The sequence below is a fragment of the Carcharhinus amblyrhynchos genome, chromosome 4 (assembly GCF_965287045.1).
Source record: "Carcharhinus amblyrhynchos chromosome 4, sCarAmb.v2.hapA, whole genome shotgun sequence".
Taxonomy (NCBI): Eukaryota; Metazoa; Chordata; class Chondrichthyes; order Carcharhiniformes; family Carcharhinidae; genus Carcharhinus; species Carcharhinus amblyrhynchos.
Genome location: NC_137327.1, coordinates 102,846,396 through 102,867,701, shown reverse-complemented (window position 1 = coordinate 102,867,701; position 21,306 = coordinate 102,846,396). Strand labels below are relative to the sequence as shown.

General features: G+C 42.6%; 1 protein-coding gene across 4 annotated transcripts in view; it reads right to left on the bottom strand.

The window, feature by feature from the left end:
- dacha (dachshund a) overlaps positions 1–21,306 on the bottom strand; it is a 375,878-nt gene that overhangs the window by 196,836 nt on the left and 157,736 nt on the right. For all 4 annotated transcript variants that reach the window (XM_080187709.1, XM_080187712.1, XM_080187710.1 and 1 more), the window contains exon 2: positions 745–860. In XM_080187709.1, the coding sequence (XP_080043835.1) occupies positions 745–860 (116 nt within the window). The remainder of the gene's footprint in view (positions 1–744; positions 861–21,306) is intronic.

Below are 21,306 nucleotides of genomic sequence, written 5' to 3'. Positions count from 1 at the left end.
CCCACACACTATATCTCTACTGGTAGCACACTTTCTGGGTGTCACGTAAGAGGTGGATCAGAGTTGGTTTCACGCTACCGTAACCCATTATTGAACGGACCACTGTCAAATCTCACATTTGAATTCCAGGCACTTATTAAAATACCAGAGAGAGACTTGCCCCTGTACAATTTTATTTGGCAGAAAGTCAACACATTAGGGAGAGAAAGGAACTGGAGGAAGCTGGCAAAGGGATTTTTTTCAGAAACAATATTTAATATTTAAAAGTCACAGATACGTTGTTATAGAACATGTAAAATGCATTATCACCTTACTAGTAAATATTTTAAACAATACATTCACTTTGTGAGAGCTGTATCTGAAAGCAATCTAACTGTGCTAAATATGTTTCATGGATGGAGACACAGATGTTCATTAATTCAAGACCTTAAGAACTAAATCACAAGCCGTCAGAAATTTAAGTATTTAGAAACAGAACCTTCCTTGACTTTTTAAACGAATCTCATTGTGTCTTCGAGAAAGTGGCAATATATCTTGACCAAATGAATTGCAAAAGTGACATTGGATCTGAAACAATGTAACAACAAAGCTATATTGTTTTTATGAATACTCAAAAAATCCAATATTCCAACCTCTGGCAAAGCATAAAACCCCCTGAAGGACAAGCCTATTCAATCAATATTAGTTCATTTCAATTGAAGAGCCTTACAACGTCTGTGCTGATGATTTTATGGATTTCATTACCTGTTGGCGAGATGATTCCTGGTGATAAGAGACCTGGGACTGCATGGGACATAATGCGAGAATTTTCTGGCAACGTGACACTCAGGGTACGTTTTGGAGGCCTTCCAGGTCTTGAGCTGTCAAGGGAGAAAAGAAAAAAGTAGGTTTTAATTTTATTTTTGGTTACTTCCAAACAAAGCGTCTTTAAAGGTGGTGACCAAAAATAGCCAACTCTAGCAACAAACATTTTGCAGGATGAAAAATCAACCAGACATTTTACAGCCACTTGGACCATGCCTTCTTCTTGTCAACACTTTAATGTCAATTTTTGGTCGAGATAAAACAGAGCAACAAATTTGAGCCTAGTCTTTATTCAACACTATTCATAATCAAAGGGATTTTATTACTGGAGCATGTTAAATTAAATGTCTTTATTGCTCTAAAGGGACTTTTTAATGGCTATTGATTTCCTAACAAATGCAAGAAATATAACACAACTTGGCTGTACAAATGTTGAAGTGCAGAGACCTGAAATGAATGGAAAGATTTAGAGTATGCAAACTGTACTGGTAATGAGCAGGTCAGATATGATGTTAAAAGGTTCTCTCCCAAGTGAAGTTAAATCTGTGCAAATGTACTTATTTTAAAATGATAAGATTTCAAATGACACCATTCCGAAAACTAAATTCAGGTAGAAATGCGCCCCCCCACCCCCTCCATAAAAAGGGTAATTAAAAAAGAAAATCTGATCTGTTTTGAATTGATTTTCAAAGCACACAAGAAGGCTGGCTGAAAACGAGATAGGAATTAGAACTGATTGTTTAGATCATAACACTGAACGTTTCCAGAAAGTGAATTTAACAAGATTCGTAAAAGGAAACTAGAAATATTTCATAAGAATTTCCAAGAACTTTGGGCAACTGAGGGGATGGGAAGCATAACACTGCAGGTCACAAAAGATGAAAGGGAGAGCTTTTCTTTTACAAGATAAGTTGCAAATACATTACTGACTTGTTCAGGGATTAATAACTTTATTCTCACTGCCTGAAGATCTCATTTGTGCTGAATCCCCTACAGCAACACAGTCTCAATCATAAATCCCCAAACAGATCAATAGTATACATTTTCAAGTGCATGGTAAAGGAAGAGTGCAAACTGCGCAAAAGATTTTCATTCAAAATAATCTGTATCCGAAATCTTCAACAGAATGAACCAGGCTTTCTGATTTAATATTTCTTTAACAGATTAGGAACTTGCAGTAATGAAGGTTATTTAAACTGTCAAAAGCAGGAGGATACAAAACAACTGTTTTTAATGAGCGGTTTTAATGAATCTTTTTGAAAATAAGTTTCCGCTATAGAGTCGTAAAGCCTGACCAGATTTGTTGATATAAGGCTGCCATTAAACTTCCTTCATTTTCAAAGTACTGTCAAAGTGGCTTCGTTTCTTTTGCGCTGCTGTTCAACAGCAAACGAGGAACATGTTCTCTTTCCAACTGATGGTTCCCACTTTCTGACCCCTCTTTTCCAGTCAAAACGCAAACTAGATCTCTCCAGAATAGCCAAAGCTCAACTTTTGATCTCATTCAGTCTGTGTCAAGGTGAGCTGGTGAAATCACTGCCAGGGTCACAGCTGAAAACTACACTGAACTGGCATCACCTCTGCGTGCCCACTAAACAGAGTGCCAATAGTACACTCAGTATAAAATTCCTCTGCCATATTACAGTAGTGCACAATTTGCCCTCACAGTTCGGAGTTTCGAAGCCTTCAAAGATGTGTAACAACCCTCTTTGAATGCTTGTGTTCAAATTTACTCTCGCTTATTTTTAATGCTGCTGTTTCCTCGCTTGTTGTACTTGTCTCCCCTTTCCAGCTGTGTGAGGATAAGGTGATTCTCATCTCACTGCCACAAAGTGCCTTCAAGATACCACCAATAACTCACCCACGGGTTGTCCCTTTCACAGAAATGTCTAGCCTCTGATTGCCACATGCTGTCGTGTCCAATTAGCAGCTTGCTTTGTGGAGAAGTAGAACCAGAAATGATAGTCTGCTGCTCACTCGTCATTACCGATTAGGACACCTACACTCTCTGCCATTGGAACATTCATCCTGCTTAGCTTAAGGAGGAAGCACTGCCTTTTCTGATTATTTTAGTTAACCCTGACAAATTCTCAGGGGGAGGGAAATTGCTCCCGCTCACATAATCTCAGGGCATAGCTGAAGTGCCCTCATTTGTCAAGTTGGCAGTATCCAGGTGTCCAGGATTAATCCCTTTGAATCTGATAGTAATACCTGTGATTAAAATGCCATTGCCAAGTGTGGCAAAAACTAGACAGTGTTAGTGTTTATTTTTCCTTACCAGGAGTGCGCTTTTTGTCTTCACAGCGATAGTGCAGGGTGCTGCCAATCTGCACCAGCCTCACCCCTCCATGAGTTGCCTGCAAACCAAACCCATAACAGTTGGCCGAATTGACCCAGGGCACTGATTGACAGGCTGTATGCCCAGTTGGCATTCACAGCTTGACCGTTTCCCATAGGTGAGGCTCAAAGCCCAATCCGCAGCAAACCGCAATCCAAGATATTAAGGCACAAGTTTCAAGGGCGCTGCCCATTTCTTGCCAGTTTCCGACAATAAATCAATTTTGCCCCTTTAGTATTTATCAGGTTCTACTAATTCAGACTGGAGTTACAGCATTAAGATTTTCCTGGGTTGCATTTCCTTGCTCCTTTATTTGTGCGTTAAGGTAGTTGTACACCTTTTATGCAAGGGTCTCATCAAGACCTCACACCGATAGAAAAAATATTTAACTGAATACCATCCACAGCTCCCTGGAAATAGTGCTGGGATTTCCTTTCTTGCTCTGTCTCCCTGTGGGCATAAGGAAAATTCTAAAAAAAAGACTTACATTTCGATAACACTTTTCAAAACTTTAGGATATCCCAAAATGCTTTACAACCCATTATGCACTTCTGAATTGTGATTACTGTTGTAACGTAGGAAATGCAATTCTCAATATGCCCACAGCAAACTCCCACAAACAGCAATAAGGTAATGCGACAAGCCCAACTGTGCCAGGATGGCGCACCCTCCAAAGTGTTGAGCGTCACTTTGCAGCCATGCGTCATCTTGAAGTCTTTGGAGGATGTGTGCATGTGTGACAAGGCTTTTTCTGTACTTTGCACCTTAACCACGTGCCCTGCTAAGGTGTGGCCACACATGTGATAAAATGAAAAAGATGTAAGATGATAGGAAGGTTTAGCATAGATGAGCAGTCAATACAGAAGCATGACTACATTTCCAGATCTCTTAATGTGTGCCAGCTTCTCTTATTCCTATTTCTGGCACCAGGAATTAATAATGACAATATTCAGCCTGACTAACACTTCCTGCCATTCCTCCGAGAGTGAGCTGGAATGCTAACCCGGCCTGATCTCCTTGCACCGATGGTCCATATTTGCACCTCAGACAGCAGATTGGGTCAGTGATACCCTGCCAGAGACTGCAGGTGGACTGCTCTCATCTGGAACAAAGTCCCATGGCCAAAGTGGAAAAGGGGAGTGTTTCCCACTAGAGGCTGACAGGAAAAAAAACACCATATCTTCTTGCCACTACCTTATTAATTATGCATCCTGGGGTTTAGCGCCATTTTCTGTGAAGGGGCAGATTTGATTGCACCCATCCCGCCGTCATATCTGGGTGCCATATTGAAAAGATGCCCACCATTGAAGAAAAGAGATAGACATCCAGAAAAAAAAACAAGATGGATCTCCAGGAACACTTTGAGCCTAGAGGATAGAACACATCGATGACACAGGGAGAATCACCTGATTGATGCTCCCCTCACGCACTGCTGTGGTGTTCCAGGATCCAGGATTGTTGGTGGCCTCTATCCCAAACTCCAGAGGCAGCCTCAGGCTTTCTTCAGGGAAGTCCTAATATCTGCACGCCATGTTCTTCCAGACATGTTCTGTATTGACTTCTTTTCCTATGGCGTCAAGAAAAATCAGGCATGGAGGATGGGCGGGGGGGGGCAAGGAGTCGGGGGGTGGGGCGGAATATTCCGGTTGGGCTTTCATTTGCAGAATACAAATCAGTTTCACACTGTTCTACAATGGGATTCTTGATACACCATGGAAGACACAAGCCTGAAATTGATTTTTGGAGCTGCTGCCTAATTCTCTCCCCTACCCAACATTGATCCCACCGGCGGGGGCATGGGAAAATTCTGACCCTCTGTTTTGTCTTGTCTTTTCAGCTCCGCCGCCTAGCTATTCTCCACCCATCAGCCGCTAGTTCAAAGATTACTGCACAAACCATGAAGATTTGTGCGGAAGATTTGCATGACGGCGATTGCTCTCATTGCCAGCCAACATCAGGGAAAGGCCACAGAGCCAAGAGTGATGGGAAAGCACTGTTGGTCACTTTGGACCAATTGGCAGAATGGCCCATCTTTGTCAAATTAAGATAACACAAATATTCCTGTATGTGACCAAGAAACAAAAATCAGGGTTTGCAAAACATTTGTGGATAAGCCAGTACTTCTTTAGATGACTGAAGCATAGAGGTGACAATTAAAAATGTATTCCTTCAGGTGGTTCGTGGAGTGCTTAGTGGACTTAAAATCCAGTGCACCCATACGATATATAGACACACACACACACACACACACACACACACACACACACACACACACACACACACACACAGGATGTAACCAATTCACCTTGAAAATATGAATGAATTTCCTTTTGAAAAACTGTGATGTGAACAGAATATTCACAGAAATCTGCTCAGATATATAGAGCCGGATTATACAGTGGTAACCATGGTGAAACTGTCAGTGGTTGCTGTCATTACCACTGTGAAACTGAGAGCAACGTCTGGAGTCCACAGATGCTAAGTTAAATATGGAAATCCAGAAGTTGCTGTTGGTTGATTCCTCATTGCTCCACGGTGTGCACTGTTGAAGTCCCATAGACATCTTCTGAATACCTCACAGAAATACACTGAGAGGTATTCGGAACTTTTTTTTAACGGTAGCAGTCTCAAAAAAATTCTGCCTTGTCAAATGAGGCATACCTTGGACGTTAACAATGTACAGATTGATAATTATCCCTCAATGGCTCTAGAAAGCTACTATTCTATTTTATTCTATTGAATGTCAAATCTCCCCATTTTGATAAAGTCAGAGATTTTTGATGTCAGAATTTTAAAAAAACTTTATGTCAGCTTTTACCCTTATCCCACATCTTTGTCCCACTCTTAACTGTCTGTAAAATGCTTAAAATGTGAAAGAAATGACATTGCAGATTTACTTCTTGCTTCTCTAACTGTGACAATTCTTCAAAATGATTAGTGTGAAAGATAAGACATTGCAGATTTACTTCCTGCTTGTCTGACTGTGAGAATTCTTCAAAATGATTAGTGTGAAAGATAAGACATTGCAGATTTACTTCCTGCTTGTCTCATTGTGAGAATTCTTCAAAATGATCAGCTACTTAGCCTGCGTAATAGCTGGGCAGCAGAAATTCCTTTATACTGATGCTGAAATCAAGCTAACATTGGAAATGGAAAAATCTACACCAGAGAGATCAGATCTTTGAAAGCAGTTTTCTTCAAGATCACCATTTACCACAAAACCCAAAATATTTCACCAACAAATCAACTCAACTACAATCCTACAGAAATGTCCTCCAGTCAGGTCTCCTCACCGGATTAATGCAGGTTGAAATTCTCCCAAAAGAAACTAAGAAAATGTCCCACCCGTTTTTTGGGTGTATTTATCTGAATGAATCTCCGATTTAAGAACATAAGAACATAAGAAATAGGAGCAGGAGTAGGCCATCTAGCCCTTCGAGCCTGCCCCGCCATTCAATAAGATCATGACTGATCTGTCGTGGCTCAGTTCCACATTCCTGCCCTCTCCCCAAAACCCTTAATCCCCTCGCTTATCAAAAACCCATCAACTCGTGTCTTAAAAATATTTAGCGAGGTAGCCTCCACCACCTCAACGGGCAGAGAATTCCAGAGATTCACCACCCTTTGAGTGAAGAAGTTCCTCCTCAACTCCGTTCTAAACCACGCCCCCCCTTTATCTTGAGGCTGTGCCCCCTAGTCCTACTGTCCTTTCTGAGCGGGAAGAGTCTCTCCACCTCTATCCTATCCATCCCATTCATCATCTTATACGTCTCAATGAGATCTCCCCTCATTCTTCTAAACTCTAACGAGTACAAGCCTAGTTTATTCAGCCTCTCCTCATAGCTCAACCCCCTCAACTCTGGTATCAGCCTAGTAAACCTCCTCTGCACTCCCCCCAAGGCCAAAATATCCTTGCGCAAGTACGGCAACCAAAACTGCACACAGTACTCCAGCTGCGGCCTCACCAATGCCCTATACAGCTGCAGCAAGACCTCCCTACTTTTATATTCAATCCCCCTCGCTATGAAGGCCAGCATCCAATTAGCCTTCCTGACCACCTGCTGCACCTGCAGGCTGAGTTTTTGCGACTCATGCACAAGGACCCCGAGGTCCCTCTGCACCGTCGCCTGCTGCAGTTTTTCGCCATGTAAGTAATAGTCCTTCCTACCATTACTCCTACCAAAATGAACCACCTCGCACTTGCCAACATTAAATTCCATTTGCCAGTTCCTGGCCCATTCGCCCAGCCTATCTAGATCCTTCTGCAGACTCTCCACACCCTCCGCGCAATTTGCCATTCCACCAATCTTGGTGTCATCAGCAAATTTTGACACCATACACTCGGTTCCCTCCTCCAGATCATCTATATAAATGGTAAATAGCTGAGGCCCCAGCACCGACCCCTGGGGCACTCCACTAGTCACCAACCGCCAATCCGAATAGCACCCATTAACCACCACTCTCTGCCTCCTATTTGACAACCAATCCTCTATCCACGCTAACACCCTACCCGCAAACTCCATGCCCCCTTACCTTCTGCAATAACCTCTTGTGAGGTACCTTGTCAAACGCCTTCTGAAAATCAAGAAAGACCACATCCACCGGCTCTCCTCTATCCACCGCCCGAGACACATCCTCATAGAACTCCAATAAATTTGTCAGACACGACTTCCCCTTAACGAAACCGTGCTGCGTCTGCTCTATCAAGCAATTCCCCTCAAGATGCCTCGCTATTTCCTCCTTGATGACGGATTCTAACATTTTACCTACAACACACGTTAAACTAACCGGCCTATAATTCCCTGCCTTTTGCCTGCCACCCTTCTTAAACAACGGCGTAACATTAGCCATTTTCCAATCTTCTGGCACTTCCCCGGAATCCAGCGACATTTGGAAAATAACCACCAAGGCATCCACTATCACCTGCGCCATTTCTTTCAGAACCCTCGGATGCATTCCATCCGGTCCTGGGGACTTGTCTACAATCAGTCCCTCCAGTCTGTCGAGCACCACCTCTCTAGTAACAATAATGTCATTGAGACCCTGCAGTCCTACCACCTTTCCATCGCTAACACCCGGCAAATTATTCACGTCCTCCTCCGTGAAGACCGAAACAAAAAAGTTATTCAAGACCTCAGCCATTTCCCCATCCCCTACCACTAAGTCCCCCCTCTCATCCTCTAAGGGTCCAACGTTCACCCTAGCCAGCCTCTTCCTTTTTATATATTTATAAAAATTCTTGCTATCCTTTTTTATATTAAGCGCTAGCCCAGCTTCATAGTTTCTCCTACCCTTCTTTATCAGCTTCTTTGTCAATCTTTGTTGACATTTAAACCTCTCCCAATCCTCTTCTCGCACACTACTCTTAGCTACTCTAAACGCCTCCACTTTTAATTTAACACTTTCCTTCACCTCCTTCGTTATCCACGGCTTATTACCTCTCCTCCTACGGTCCTTTTTGACCATCGGAATAAATTTCTGCTGAGCACCAAGAAAGATCTCCTTAAAGATCCTCCACTGCTCCTCAGCAGACCTACCTTCCAACGCGCTCCCCCAGTCAACATTCGCCAATTCTTCTCTCAGCCTACCGTACTCCCCTCTGTTCAAACAAAGGACGCGTGTCCGGGAACCTTTCCTGTGTGGATCTGATTTCACTGAAACAAAGAGCCTCGGAGACCGGATGTCGGGCACAAGTCCCGCGAAGGGTCTCCCACTGATGTCTCTTGGCCTGCTGTACAACTCGAGCAGCGCAGCATTCTGGGAGAACCCTGGCCGTTGTGCCTAACCTGGGTTCCCACATGTTAAAGCCTAACAGATAACAACAAAGCTTAACAAATAACCTCATTACCATTAAGCCTAGTGGGGTAATGTTTTCTCTTATTGGTTCACCCAAAATCAGCTAAAGCAGTGCAAAACACAGGAATTTCAAATGCAAGTTGTGTCCATGATCTTTTGTGTTGATTATGCTTGTAAGCCAGTCCCGCCAACTGAGCTGGTCGTGTCATCAGATCTAATTAATCAGCATTGCAAGTTTCTTCTAATTGCACCAATTTATGTCCATCTGAGGAGACTCTTAAAAATAAGTTTCTATTTTTGAGTGCAAGAGCACTAATGGACACCTTTTAAAACTTTTAAAATATTAACCTCTACCCCAGTATACATGCATGGAGTGTACGTGAGGAGTTTTCTAACTCCAACTGTGACATTTATGGACCCGATGCTTACTCCACAAAAGCAAGATAGATTAAATATGACAGCAAAACTATTACACAGACAACTGACTATTTAGAATCATTTGTAATTTCTTTTTGCAGCACGTTGGATTAGTTATGAATCAAACGATGCAGAGTTTCTGCAAAGCCCGCTCCTTTCTTGTTTAACAATGCCAATGGACGTGGAGTGTCCTCATTAACTGTGAGCAGGTGGTGACTCCAGTACACTGAGCAACTCAATGAACAATGAAAGTTATGTTTGTGGCTGCAAGCTTCTCTTCCCTGCACACACCAATTTAGTTAATTGTGTTCGCAGAGTCATCCGGGGGAGATGCCAGGAAAAAGCACGGCACTGTTTAGCAGGAAGACAGGAAGATTAAAGATCATTCATCTGGATTCCTCACCTCTAAAATTTTATCAGGCAGCTCAAGAGAAACTTACATATATATAGCAATCTGAACTTGGTAAAATGTCCCTAGGTTCTTCATCGGAGAGTCTCCAAAATGTGACACTGAGGAACGTAAGGAATTATTGGGAAAGCTTTGTCAATGATGTACATTTTAAAGAATGCATTAAAGAAGAAAAGAGGAGCAGAGGGGTTGGGAAACAAGAGTCTGCCTGTTCTTACAGTGTTGAAGGAAACTTAGAGGAGAAATACTTAAAAAAATCCCATATCCCCAATTTTCATTGCTAATACCAGTAGCTATTCTTATAGCTGCCTACATCCTGAGCTCTAGAATATCGTTCCTGAATCTCCCTGCCTCTTGTGTCTTTTAAGGTGTTTCTTAATAATGTCAAATTTTGCTGATATTCCTGTGAAGGGCTTTGGGGTATTCTACCATGTTGAAGGTATTATGCAAATGTAAATTATTGCTGCTGAATCTGACATCCAAGCAAACAACTCAAACACTTACTGAGGCTGACAATGTGGAGCTGTGTAGTTTACACGTGGACATTTCATTTCAATCGGGAGGCCGGCAGTGCGGGGGGTCACTGTGCGTGCGCCGATCTCGGCGCTGTGGTCCACTCAGTGTGCTGATTTCAGCCTCTCCAACAGGAATAGGCCCCGCCCTCTGAAATTTAATAATATTCGGGCTTGAGGCCTCTGCAGTGCACAGAGTGTTAGAGATTCTTCTCTGAACTTTCACTCAGAAAAACAACGCGAATTACTCCAGTTTTCACGCAAATTTGGCGCTTAGCATTTTGGTGGTGGGATGGGGGGGAATTCCAGCCAATACCTGCTTTTTCAGAGCCTTCAGTAAGTTTCATGCACCTTCCAATTCAGCAATCAAGAATGGGGAAATTGGTGGCAATGCGACTCTCTTTGCACACCAATCACACCATACCTTTTCCATTGGGTGTTTCAATGTAATCAGCAGAAAGCTCATGATCAGCTTCTGATCTTTCCCGACAGTCCAAACATTCTGAAAAGATGTTCTGAAAATGAGAAGAACGTTTTCGCAAGTTTCACTTTGGCTTTTACTCTTCCCAATGCTACACTGTTTACCTGCTGCAGTAATTTAACACCACTGGCTCAGTTATGGTTTCTGCAAATGAGAATACTTATCAAAGCAACTACTCCTGGTTAATCTCCATTTGGAAAGATGTCCCAATAATGCCTTTTGGTAATTGCCATGAAACACAAATTAAAGTTAACCTTGCGACACCTGAGGGTGCTTTTGTTTTAATAGGTGTGCTCCCACCCCCCTTCGCGCTCCCGTGCTTCCCATCTAATCTGAGCAGTTGTGATCTGAAAAGTTAGGAAAAATCAACAGAAATATTAATAGATCACCATCCTAAACATAGAATCATATAATCATACCGTGCTAAAAATGCCCTTCGGCCCATCAAGTCTGCACCAACACATGAGAAACACCTGCCTTCCCACCTAATCCCATTTACCAGCAGTTGGCCTATAACCCTGAATGTTATGATATGCCAAGTGCTCATCCAGGTACTTTGTAATGGATGTGAGGCAACTCTCCTTTAACATCCTCCCAGACAGCACATTCCAGACTGTCAACATCCTCTGGGTAAAAAGGTTGCGCTCACATCCCCCTAAAACCATACCCCTCACCTTGAACCTAAGTCATGACTGACCCTTCACGTAAGGGGAACAGCTGTTCCTTATCCGCTCTGTCCATGCCACTTATAGTCCTGTATACCTCCATCAGGTTGCTCCTCAGTCTTCTCTGCTCCAACAAAAACAACCCAAGCATGCCCAACCTCTCTTCATGACTTAAATGTTCCATCCCAGGCAGCATCCTGGTGGGTCTTCTCTGCGCCCCCTCCAGTGCAACCACATCCTTCCAATAATGTGGTGACCAGAACTGCTCATGTGCTCTAGCTGTAGTCTCACCAAAGTTCTATACAAATCCAACATCACTGCCCTGCTTTTGTAATCTATTCCTTGATTGATAAAGGCGAGTGTCCCTTATGCCTTTTTCACTAACTTGCTGACATGCCTTTCAGCTTTCAGAGATCGATGGACAAACACACCAAAGTCCCTTTATTCCACATAACCTCCGAGTGTCCTACGATTAATTGAGTACTTTCTTGTCAAATTACTCAATTACTCCTTCCAAAGTGTATCACCTCACACATTTTAGGGTTAAATTCTACCTGCCACTTAGCTGCCCATCTGACCATCCCATCTATATCTTCTTGTAATGCCAAAGAGAAAACAGTGCTATCTCTGCAAAACTATATACATTACTAGGACAGATCAATAGAAACAATGTGCTAATAAATAGGGTGGCACAGTGGTTAGTACTGCTGCATCACAGCACCAGGGACCTGGGTTCGATTCCCAGCTTGGGTCACTGTGTGGAGTCTGCACATTTTCCCTGTGTCTGCATGGGTTCCTCCAAGTGCTCTGGTTTCTTCCTAGACTCTGAAAGACGTGCTGGTTAGGTGCATTGGCCATGCTAAATTCTCCCTCAGTGTATCCCCACAGGCACCAGCATGTGACGACTAGGGGATTTTTGCAGTAACTTTATTGCAGTGTTAACGTAAGCCTACTTGCGATATTAATAAATAAACTTTAAAGTTCAAAGCTAAAATTTTAATCAACAAATGTCAGAATCTGGAGTCCCTAAATCAAGGGGACCCCAATTTAGAAGCCTCTGAAATTATGGGAATTTTGAGAAACTTCTGGAAAAAGGGATAATAGGGTGGCATCAATGGAAATCTGCGTCACTTCATATCATTTAGATATGAAACTCCCTTCAATCTGCATTAATACCTGACTGTAGAAATAAGGCTCTATTTGTGGATCATTATGATCTTTTAAAGTTTTTAATTTTTAAAATTAATGACACAAGTAGGCTTACATTAACATTGCAATGAAGTTACTGTGAAAATCCACTAATTGCCACATTCCAGTGTCTGTTCGAGTACACTTGAGGGAGAATTTAGCACAGCCAATGCACCTAAACAGCACTCGGAGGAAACCCATGCAGACACTGGAACAATGTGCAGGCTCCACACAGACAGTGAGCCAAGCTGGGAATTGAACCTGGGTCCCTGGCACTATGAGGCAGCAGTGCTAACCACTATGCCACCGTGCTGCCCACTTTAGTGTGGTTCTCATTTTTTTTAGCAACTGCACAAAGAATTTAATCTTTTTTTGTTTTTCAAATAATGACGATTGTAATGCAGCCAGGCAGGAACAATTTGAAAGTGCACAGCTGTATTTGAGAGAGTGACTAAAGAAAGTCTGGAGCAAATTCAATCTACCCTACTGTGGATCTAATTCCATTGTTGTTAAAATCCTAAACACACAGCACTTTCACAAGAGGCTGAATTACTATCATCTTATGAATAATCTCTGACTACAATAGTTCTGATCTCATTCTTATTGATAGCTTAAAAAGTGAAATAATATGCTTGCTGGCATATTTTTCCAAAGGAATAATGCCTATTTTGGCTTCTTTCAAATAAATGAACCTGTAATTATTTGTAATCCCGAGCAGTGCAGTCAACAGAAATATAAAGGACATCTTTTACCTGCTTTAAAATTCAGATGGTGGACGTCTATTCATCACATTATTATCAAGGGTCTTGAATTCACTCACTGAAGACTCTTGAAGGTAAAGGTTTATTGGAAGTCTAATAAGAATTAATTGTCTATTGGTCATGCTTTGTTCTAAAGATAATTCTTCATGTGCAAGTTACTTAAAAATATCATGTCTTCAGAAGTGTGATTGAAACAGATGTATTTAGAAAGATAATTTGAGAACTCTGTTATCCACCAACTGGAGTCTAATTATTGTTGATCTTTGGTGGTGCTGTGAAATAAAATCTTCATGGAGAAAATGGAAATAGCTAACTGTATTTCCTCTTGGAAAAATCATTTTTAGTAAGTTCCAAAAGACATTCAGTTCTCAAACGTTTGTGCTAGTAGAAATTAAAAGATGTAATTAGCAAAAGGATAAAGAAGGGGCTGTATACTGCTGCCATGGGGTTCAAAGGCAGAGGGTTTATTAAATTGAGCAGGAAACCAGACCACTGCCTACTGCTGTCCCCACTGCAGTTATGCCAGGCGCTGGGATGGTGTCAAGCAGCCTGCCCACTAGTGGACTAACTGATGCCCTTAAGTGGGCAATCAATGCTACTGCATAAGATTCAATCAGGGATGGCAAAGGCCCACACCTACTCACCAGCACAGCAGGATTCCCTATGCACTTCTGAAGTGAAGCAACGGTTGCAACTTAGGAAATATGGCAACCAGTTTGCACATACTACAGCTAAACAGAGTGACGGAGAGGGAGTATCACTCCCACATGCCCTTTTTTTTGTTTGACCGTGGTCCTACACTCATCCCAGTTTATGGTGCATACCGTGGCATCTCCAAACCATATCCTCAGTGCCTTCAGCTACTCTGACCTGACAAGGAAGGGACAAAAGATTGGTCAGCCAAGTTCTCAAAATGCACGGCCTCACTCTTGCCTCACCATACTTTGATTTCTGGGGTTGGAGCTGGTCACAGAAAGATGTTGCCTCAAAGGGCACCATCAGGGAGTGACAGGTTGTGCAGCCTTGCCTCTTCCTTGTTGTTCAACTTGTCACAGCTGGAAGGACTGCCTTGACATTTACTGGTTTAGTAAATTCTTATGTGTTCAAATATGCCATCATATATTGCACACAGAGATAAATGAAAACAGGAAGTGAGGAGCAGGTCAGTGAGCATGTTTTTGCCCTTTTCCAGCACTTTCTCTTTTAAATCAGATTACCATTATTGTTTCTCATGTATTATCACTAAATGGAAAGAAAGATTTGCATTTTTATCACATATTTCATGACCTAAGGATGTCCCAAGCAGTTTACTGACAACACATTTTGAAATGATGGCATTGCTGTATAGTTGATAATGCGACAAATAATGCTAATTATATAAGCATGAGGAGAGAACTGGTTATGGTTGAATGGGTAAATAGACTAAAAGATTTGTCCATAAATAACAGTGCAAGACATTTAGAGAAACAATTCAAAATGTTCAACAATAATATATTCCACTGAACACAATGTTCAGCCAGAAAGATCCATCCTTGGCTTACTCCAAAAGTTAAGGATAGTACTGGATAAAAGGGACAGGCTTATAATATTGTAATGGTGCTAGCAAGACTGAAGGCTGGGAGGGCTTAAGATATCAGCATAGCACCATGAAAGAAAATAGAGTACAAGGGCAAACTAGCCAGAACTATGAACTTAGATTATAAGGCTTTTACAAATATGATAAGGAAGAGAGTAGGTAACGTAGACATTGATCACGTATCAGCAGAATTCTCCCAACCGCGGCAGAGGTGGGGATGGGGAGTGTTCCCCATGCAGAGTCCAATGGGAAATCCTGCAGTATCTTCTATCCCTGACATAATTAAGGGTAGGCTGGCTTGATAGCGCGTGCCTTGCCCTCATACCTAGGTGCCTTATTGAATAACTGCCCAACATCACTGACCTACCATTGAAGAAAGAAGATGGATTTTCTGAATAAAGAAAGGGCCTCCAAAAAGGGCTGAAGGATGGATCTCCTTGAAGGCACTGAATCTGGAAGATCCAATTGATAGAAGCTCCCCCAACCCACCATAGTGGTATTCCAATTTCCAGGGTTGATGGCAGCCTCCATCCCAAACTTGAGAGGCAGTCTTAGGCGTTCTTCAAGTAAGTCCCAACTTTTGCACACAATGCTGGTCAAGGCATGTCCTGGACTGGCCTGTTTTATCCACCGACATTGCAGTGAAGCAGACGTGGGAGGAAGATCCCTGTTCAGCCTTCATCTGAATCCTATTAACAGGATACAAATCAATTGCACAAAGGCCTCTATCTGAATTTCCAAAGCCACCATGGCAGGCAACATTGGAAGATCCCACTGTATTTTCACACCAGCAGGCAACCAATTTTTGGGCATCCCGCTGAATTTTTCCCGTCACCTGCAATTGATCCCCCTCGTGGGGCATAGGAGAATTCCACCCATAGATGAGACAGGAGAAATTATTCTGGGGAATGAGGAAATGGCAGAGACGTTGAATAAATTTTTCTGTCTTCACATTAGAAGACACAAATTACACACCAGAATTAAAGAGTAACTTAAGTGCTAAAAAGAGTGAGGAAATTCAAATAATTAATATTGGTGTAAAATATAACAGTGAAACATAAGTGAGTAAAATACGACAAATCCTCAGGAGCTAACAACCTACATCCTCGGCTTCTAAATGAGGCAGCTGCAGAGGTAGTGGCTATGATTTTCCAAAGTTCCTCAGATTTCTGAATAGTTCCAGAGGACTTAAAGCTAATAAATGTAACACGACCATTCAGGAAAGGAGGGAGAGAGAAAACAGGGAACCAGAGGACCGTTGGCCAACACCAGCCATCAAGAAATCACTGGAATATGTTATTAAAGAACTCTTAACAACACACTTAGAAAAGCATTGTACAATCAGGCAAAGCCAAAATGCTTTTATGAAAAGAGAATTGTTTTAACAAATTTATTAGGATTTTTCAGTATGCAACTGGTTGGGGTAATAAAGGGGAACCAGTAGATGTAGTATATCAGGATTACCAACAGGCAATCAATAAGGTGCAACACAAATAGTTAATATGCACGGTAAAGACTCATTGAGTTGGGGGCAATATATTAGCATGGAATGAGACAGGAAGCAAAGAGCGGCATAAATGCTTTGGCTAGTGGTGTGCCACAAGGTTCAGTGTTGGGGCCTCCACTATTTACAATCTGTTAACTTTGCTGAGGAGATGGAGCATAATGAATCTAAATTTGTTGATGATACAAAACGAGGTGAAAACGTAAGCTGTGGAGAATACACAGAGAGGCTGCAAGGATATATGGATAACTTGAATGAGTGGGCAACGAGATGGCAGATGGAGCATAATCTGGGAAAGTGTGAAGTTATTCACTTGGTTGGAAGAATAGAAAAGTAGAATATTTCTTAAAAGGTGCAAAATTTGCAAATATTGATATTCAAACTTGGGCGTGCTTGTAAAAGGAACTCATCTCAGTCTGAAATGATTGTCCATGATCCTGAGACTGCGTCCCTGTGTTCCAGATTTCCCAATAATAGGGTGCAAGGGGTATGGGCTAGCGGGACTAACAGTGTTTCAAACAACTGGGCCAAAGTCTGAGAGATCTGAGAGAGGCTTTAACCATGATTCTAGGGTTGACAGGCCAAACTTGATCACACACCCACCACCCTGGAACAAAAATTAAGTTCAATGGGGGCCCTTTAAACAGAATCAGGTCTGTCCAGAAGAAAAATGTCGTGACTCGAGGTCCCAGCTCCATAGGGAAAATCTTGCTCTTAATCTCAACCCTCTGCTCAATTCCTGGATCATTTAATGAAATAGAAGCTCTTGGTTATAGTTACCTTCACATAAACGTTTCTAATGCATGTTTTTTCTCTTGTTGAGCTCTGGACTTACTGACAATAGAAGTATGTGCACATTTGATGTGGTCTATGAATGTTATCTTGCGCAGAACATGAAAGAGCCGTCATGTTTCAAATCAAATGATGTGAAAAGGATTTTTCTCATATTTTCCATTTTGTGTTAATATTGATGTTGTCTCTTTCCATTCTGGGGAAGTGCTAGTAACAACTGAAATAGCCTGGAGCGTTCATGGATCAGGCATTTGCATTCAGAGTGCCAGAAATTGGAGGCCCATATTGCTACAGCCCGATAAACAATTAAATTAACAATATGGAACTCAAATGTGACTTCCAGTGTTCCTTATAGATAATTGGGATTCCCAGTGACAGACGAGATCAGAAAATCCCCATCTAGGTGACAAACTGGCGAGTTTTTGATGTTTTGGCTTTTGCAAGATTCTCCTCTCCAACCTGCCACCAAACCCACTTTGATTTGATTTATTATTGTCACATGTATTATTATACAGTGAAAAGTATTGTTTCTTGTGTGCTATACGGAAAAGCATACCGTTTAGAGGGGGAAAGGAGAGAGTGCAGAATGTAGTGTAACAGTCATAGCCAGGGTGTAGAGAAAGATCAACTTAATACAATTCACTTGATGAAGCAGCAGCACTCTGAAAGTTGTTGGACTTTAACCTGGTGTTGTGAGACTTGTAACTGTGCCCACTCCAGTCCAACACCGGCATCGCCACATCATAACTTAATATGAGGTAATTCCATTCAAAAGTCTGATGGCAGCAGGGAAGAAGCTGTTTTTGAGTCGGTTGGTACGTGTCCTCAAGTTTTTGTATCTTTTTCCCAATGGAAAAAGGTGGAATAGAGTATGTCCACGGTGTGTGGGGTCCTTGATTATTGCAGAGTAGGGAACATGTGAGGGAGTTGAAAAGGGAGGTGATCGGGCTCGAGAGACAGGCCAGAGGGGGAGGGAGGTCCAGAAGTTGCCTGGTCATAAGGGGAGGGCACCTTCAGTCAGAAGGGGCCTTCTGATGGAACACAGCCCACCCTTTTTCCTGCCCGAGATCAAACTTCGTTTCTTTCTGGCTCAGAACTGTCATCCACCCTTAAGCCTAAAAATGGAGACTGGAAGGTCAATTGGGTCAAGGGTAGGCTACCTGTCCAAGACCCTGCCCGTCCCAGTGTAAAATCACTACCAAATCAGGGTTGACAAGAAACTGGACAGAATCCCATCCATGTAATTTCACACCTCTCCCACTGCCCCATATCAAAACCCACTGGGAATGGCAGGGAGTGTGAAGTTCTGGCCATTATTCCATATTCCAAGATTATTCAAAAGAATACGATGTGATATCTCTCCCTACAGAGCTTTGCTTTAGTTCTTCTGCTAGTTAAACTTCATTTGAACCTTTTACTCTTTTGGAGGTGAACTGTATCCACAGCTACTAGCAACATGACACTCTGGCTTACTGATGGCAAAACAATCAGACTGCAGAATGAATGCACTCTATTACATTACTAATCTGATTACAGCCAGGCGGTGCCATCGATGCAAAATGAACAATCAACATTAATCACTTTTGTGGTTGTTCGAGCTCTTAACTTGATACTTTGTGTTATTTATTGCAACGGGTATACAAGCAAATGCTGTTTTATTGCACAATATGGACTCAGTACATGATGTCCACTTTATCAGAGACAATTTTTCACTTGTTAGCTCATTCCGTTGAAGAGCAAACTGCACAGAGCAAGGGTTAGAACCAAAAAAAAGTGCCTAATGTAAAGGAGGCCATTTCATCACTAAAATCCATCTCATTGTTAATAATTTGTTCTCGGTGTACTGAGCCTTCAAAATTAACCGATTCCTTGATATTGGTCATTGGAACATCTTTTGCATCACATAATACCCCACATATTGAGAAAAGTGTTGTTCTAAAATGTTCTAAGGATTGTAACATCACGTCTTGCTAATAGATACCTAATGTGGACGCTTTACTTAAGCATATAGTCAGAGAAAAAGTCTTAAAACCAGCCAGACAGGGAATGCAGAAAATAGAAAGTACAAAATCCCACCACCAACATTTATAGCCTTGGTTCTTTGTTCATTACTTGATAGAAATTAGTATGAAGTATAAAGTTGTCATACGCTGAAATGTTTGAAATTATTAGTCCAGTCAATGAAGCCTCTTTTAGAGGTCCATTTTATCCCACAATAATTTCATGTTGTGAATCATACAATAGCTAATAACACATATCAAACGAATCTTTGAAACCCAGCATATAATAAATCATGGCACAACAGAAATGTTAAGATATGGGGACACGATTCTCCTCTCCTTCTGCGCTAATAAGTTAGCGCAGTGGGCCCAGGGATTTCAGCGGAGCCAGATTAGCACGATCCACGCTGGGCATATGGCCCTGAATGCTTCTCCCCACACCAGATTTCCGGTGCCGTCAACTCTGTGCCAGAAATAGGCGTGGAGCTGCATTAGGTTTGTAGGAGGGGATTTTAATGTTATTTAAATGTGATTAATGCCGGGGACTGAAGTCTCCAGGTCCGCTAGCACCAACCAACCCCCACTCCCCACCAGAGTGTTTCACTCCAGTGAAGTTTCGAGTAGCTCCTCACTTTCAGGGACCTAGCGGCTCGACCCCATTGGAGTGAACAGGGGGCAATCAGGGCTGCCCCAGAGGGTCAGGTGCAGGGGGACAGGGTGCCCCTTGAGCATTGGTACCCTAGCAGTGCCAGCTTGGGCCCCCAATGCTCATCAGGCACATAGGGCAGTGCCAAGGAGGTGAGCATATGGGGTGGTGCCCAAGGATGGGCCCTGTGGAGGGGTGGGGCCTCGGGTTAATTGTGGGGGTGGGGTGTCCTGCTGCCATTGTACATAGGAAATTGTGGGGGAGGAAGGTCCGCGATCTTGGTGGGGGGGGGGGGGGGGGGGGGAGCTGGCAGGAGGGGGTGCAGAGGAGAGGGCAGCACTGTGGGGTGAGAGACGATGGTGTCCAAGATAATACTTGATAGACTTGGTTGACTGCAGGGGGGAGGGAAAATAGGGACGGGGCGGGGCAGCTGGAGATTGGGATGAGCTGGGAATGGCCGTTGGGGGGGTGGGGGTGGTGAATGCCAGCAATCTGGCCATGGGGGGGCGCGGTGCGCGGTCGGAGGAGGGCCAATGTGGTGGGGGTCGCAGGGCTGGCCAGTGATTGGGAGGCCATCAGTGTGAGGCCACTGTGCATGCGCCGATTCCAGCACTGACAGATTGGTCCACGCAAGCTGATTTCAGCCTCTCCAGCCCGACTAGGCCTCGTCCCTAGTTTTTAATGATATACACACACAGTGCACAGAACATTGGAGATTCTTCTCTAAACTCCCACAGAGAAACAGCGTGAATTACTCCAGTTTTCACACAAATTCGACACTTAGAATGTTTTTCGGAGAATTCTGGCCATGATGTCGAAGTCAGCTAACGCATCCTATAGGGGCCACAATGCTATATTAGCTCAGAAATGAAGGCTAATGCATACTTGTAGAAATTTTGGCAGTATCAAATATGATTATTTATACATCAGTGCTCGTATAAATATCTGTTACAGGATTTGATGAAAATCTGAAAGTGTTAATTTTTCAACATCAAAACATGCTAAGAAGTGGGAATGGTCATTATTCCAGCATATCGAATTAAATGCAACATCATTTACATCTCTATCAAGTATTGTCTTGTACAGAGCTTGATGTGCAAGTTCCAGTATCATCACCATCATCTCTCATCTCCATTTGAGAGAGATTAAAACAGACTGAATATGAGAACATTTTTCAGAACTTCTCATATATGACCATCATAACTTAAGGAACTATACTGGTGGACAATCCTGCAGCCTGTCTCATAATATATTTTTCTAAAACTGAATTCCTAACTTCCAAAAACTCTGAACTTGCGAATAGCCTAAACTGCTTCATTTTCACTCACAGTTCCCCAAATAGAGTTCCCAATCTGGATGACAATCCTGTCAAAAATCAAATGCTTCACTTAGATGGAAAGCCACAAGGCGGATTACG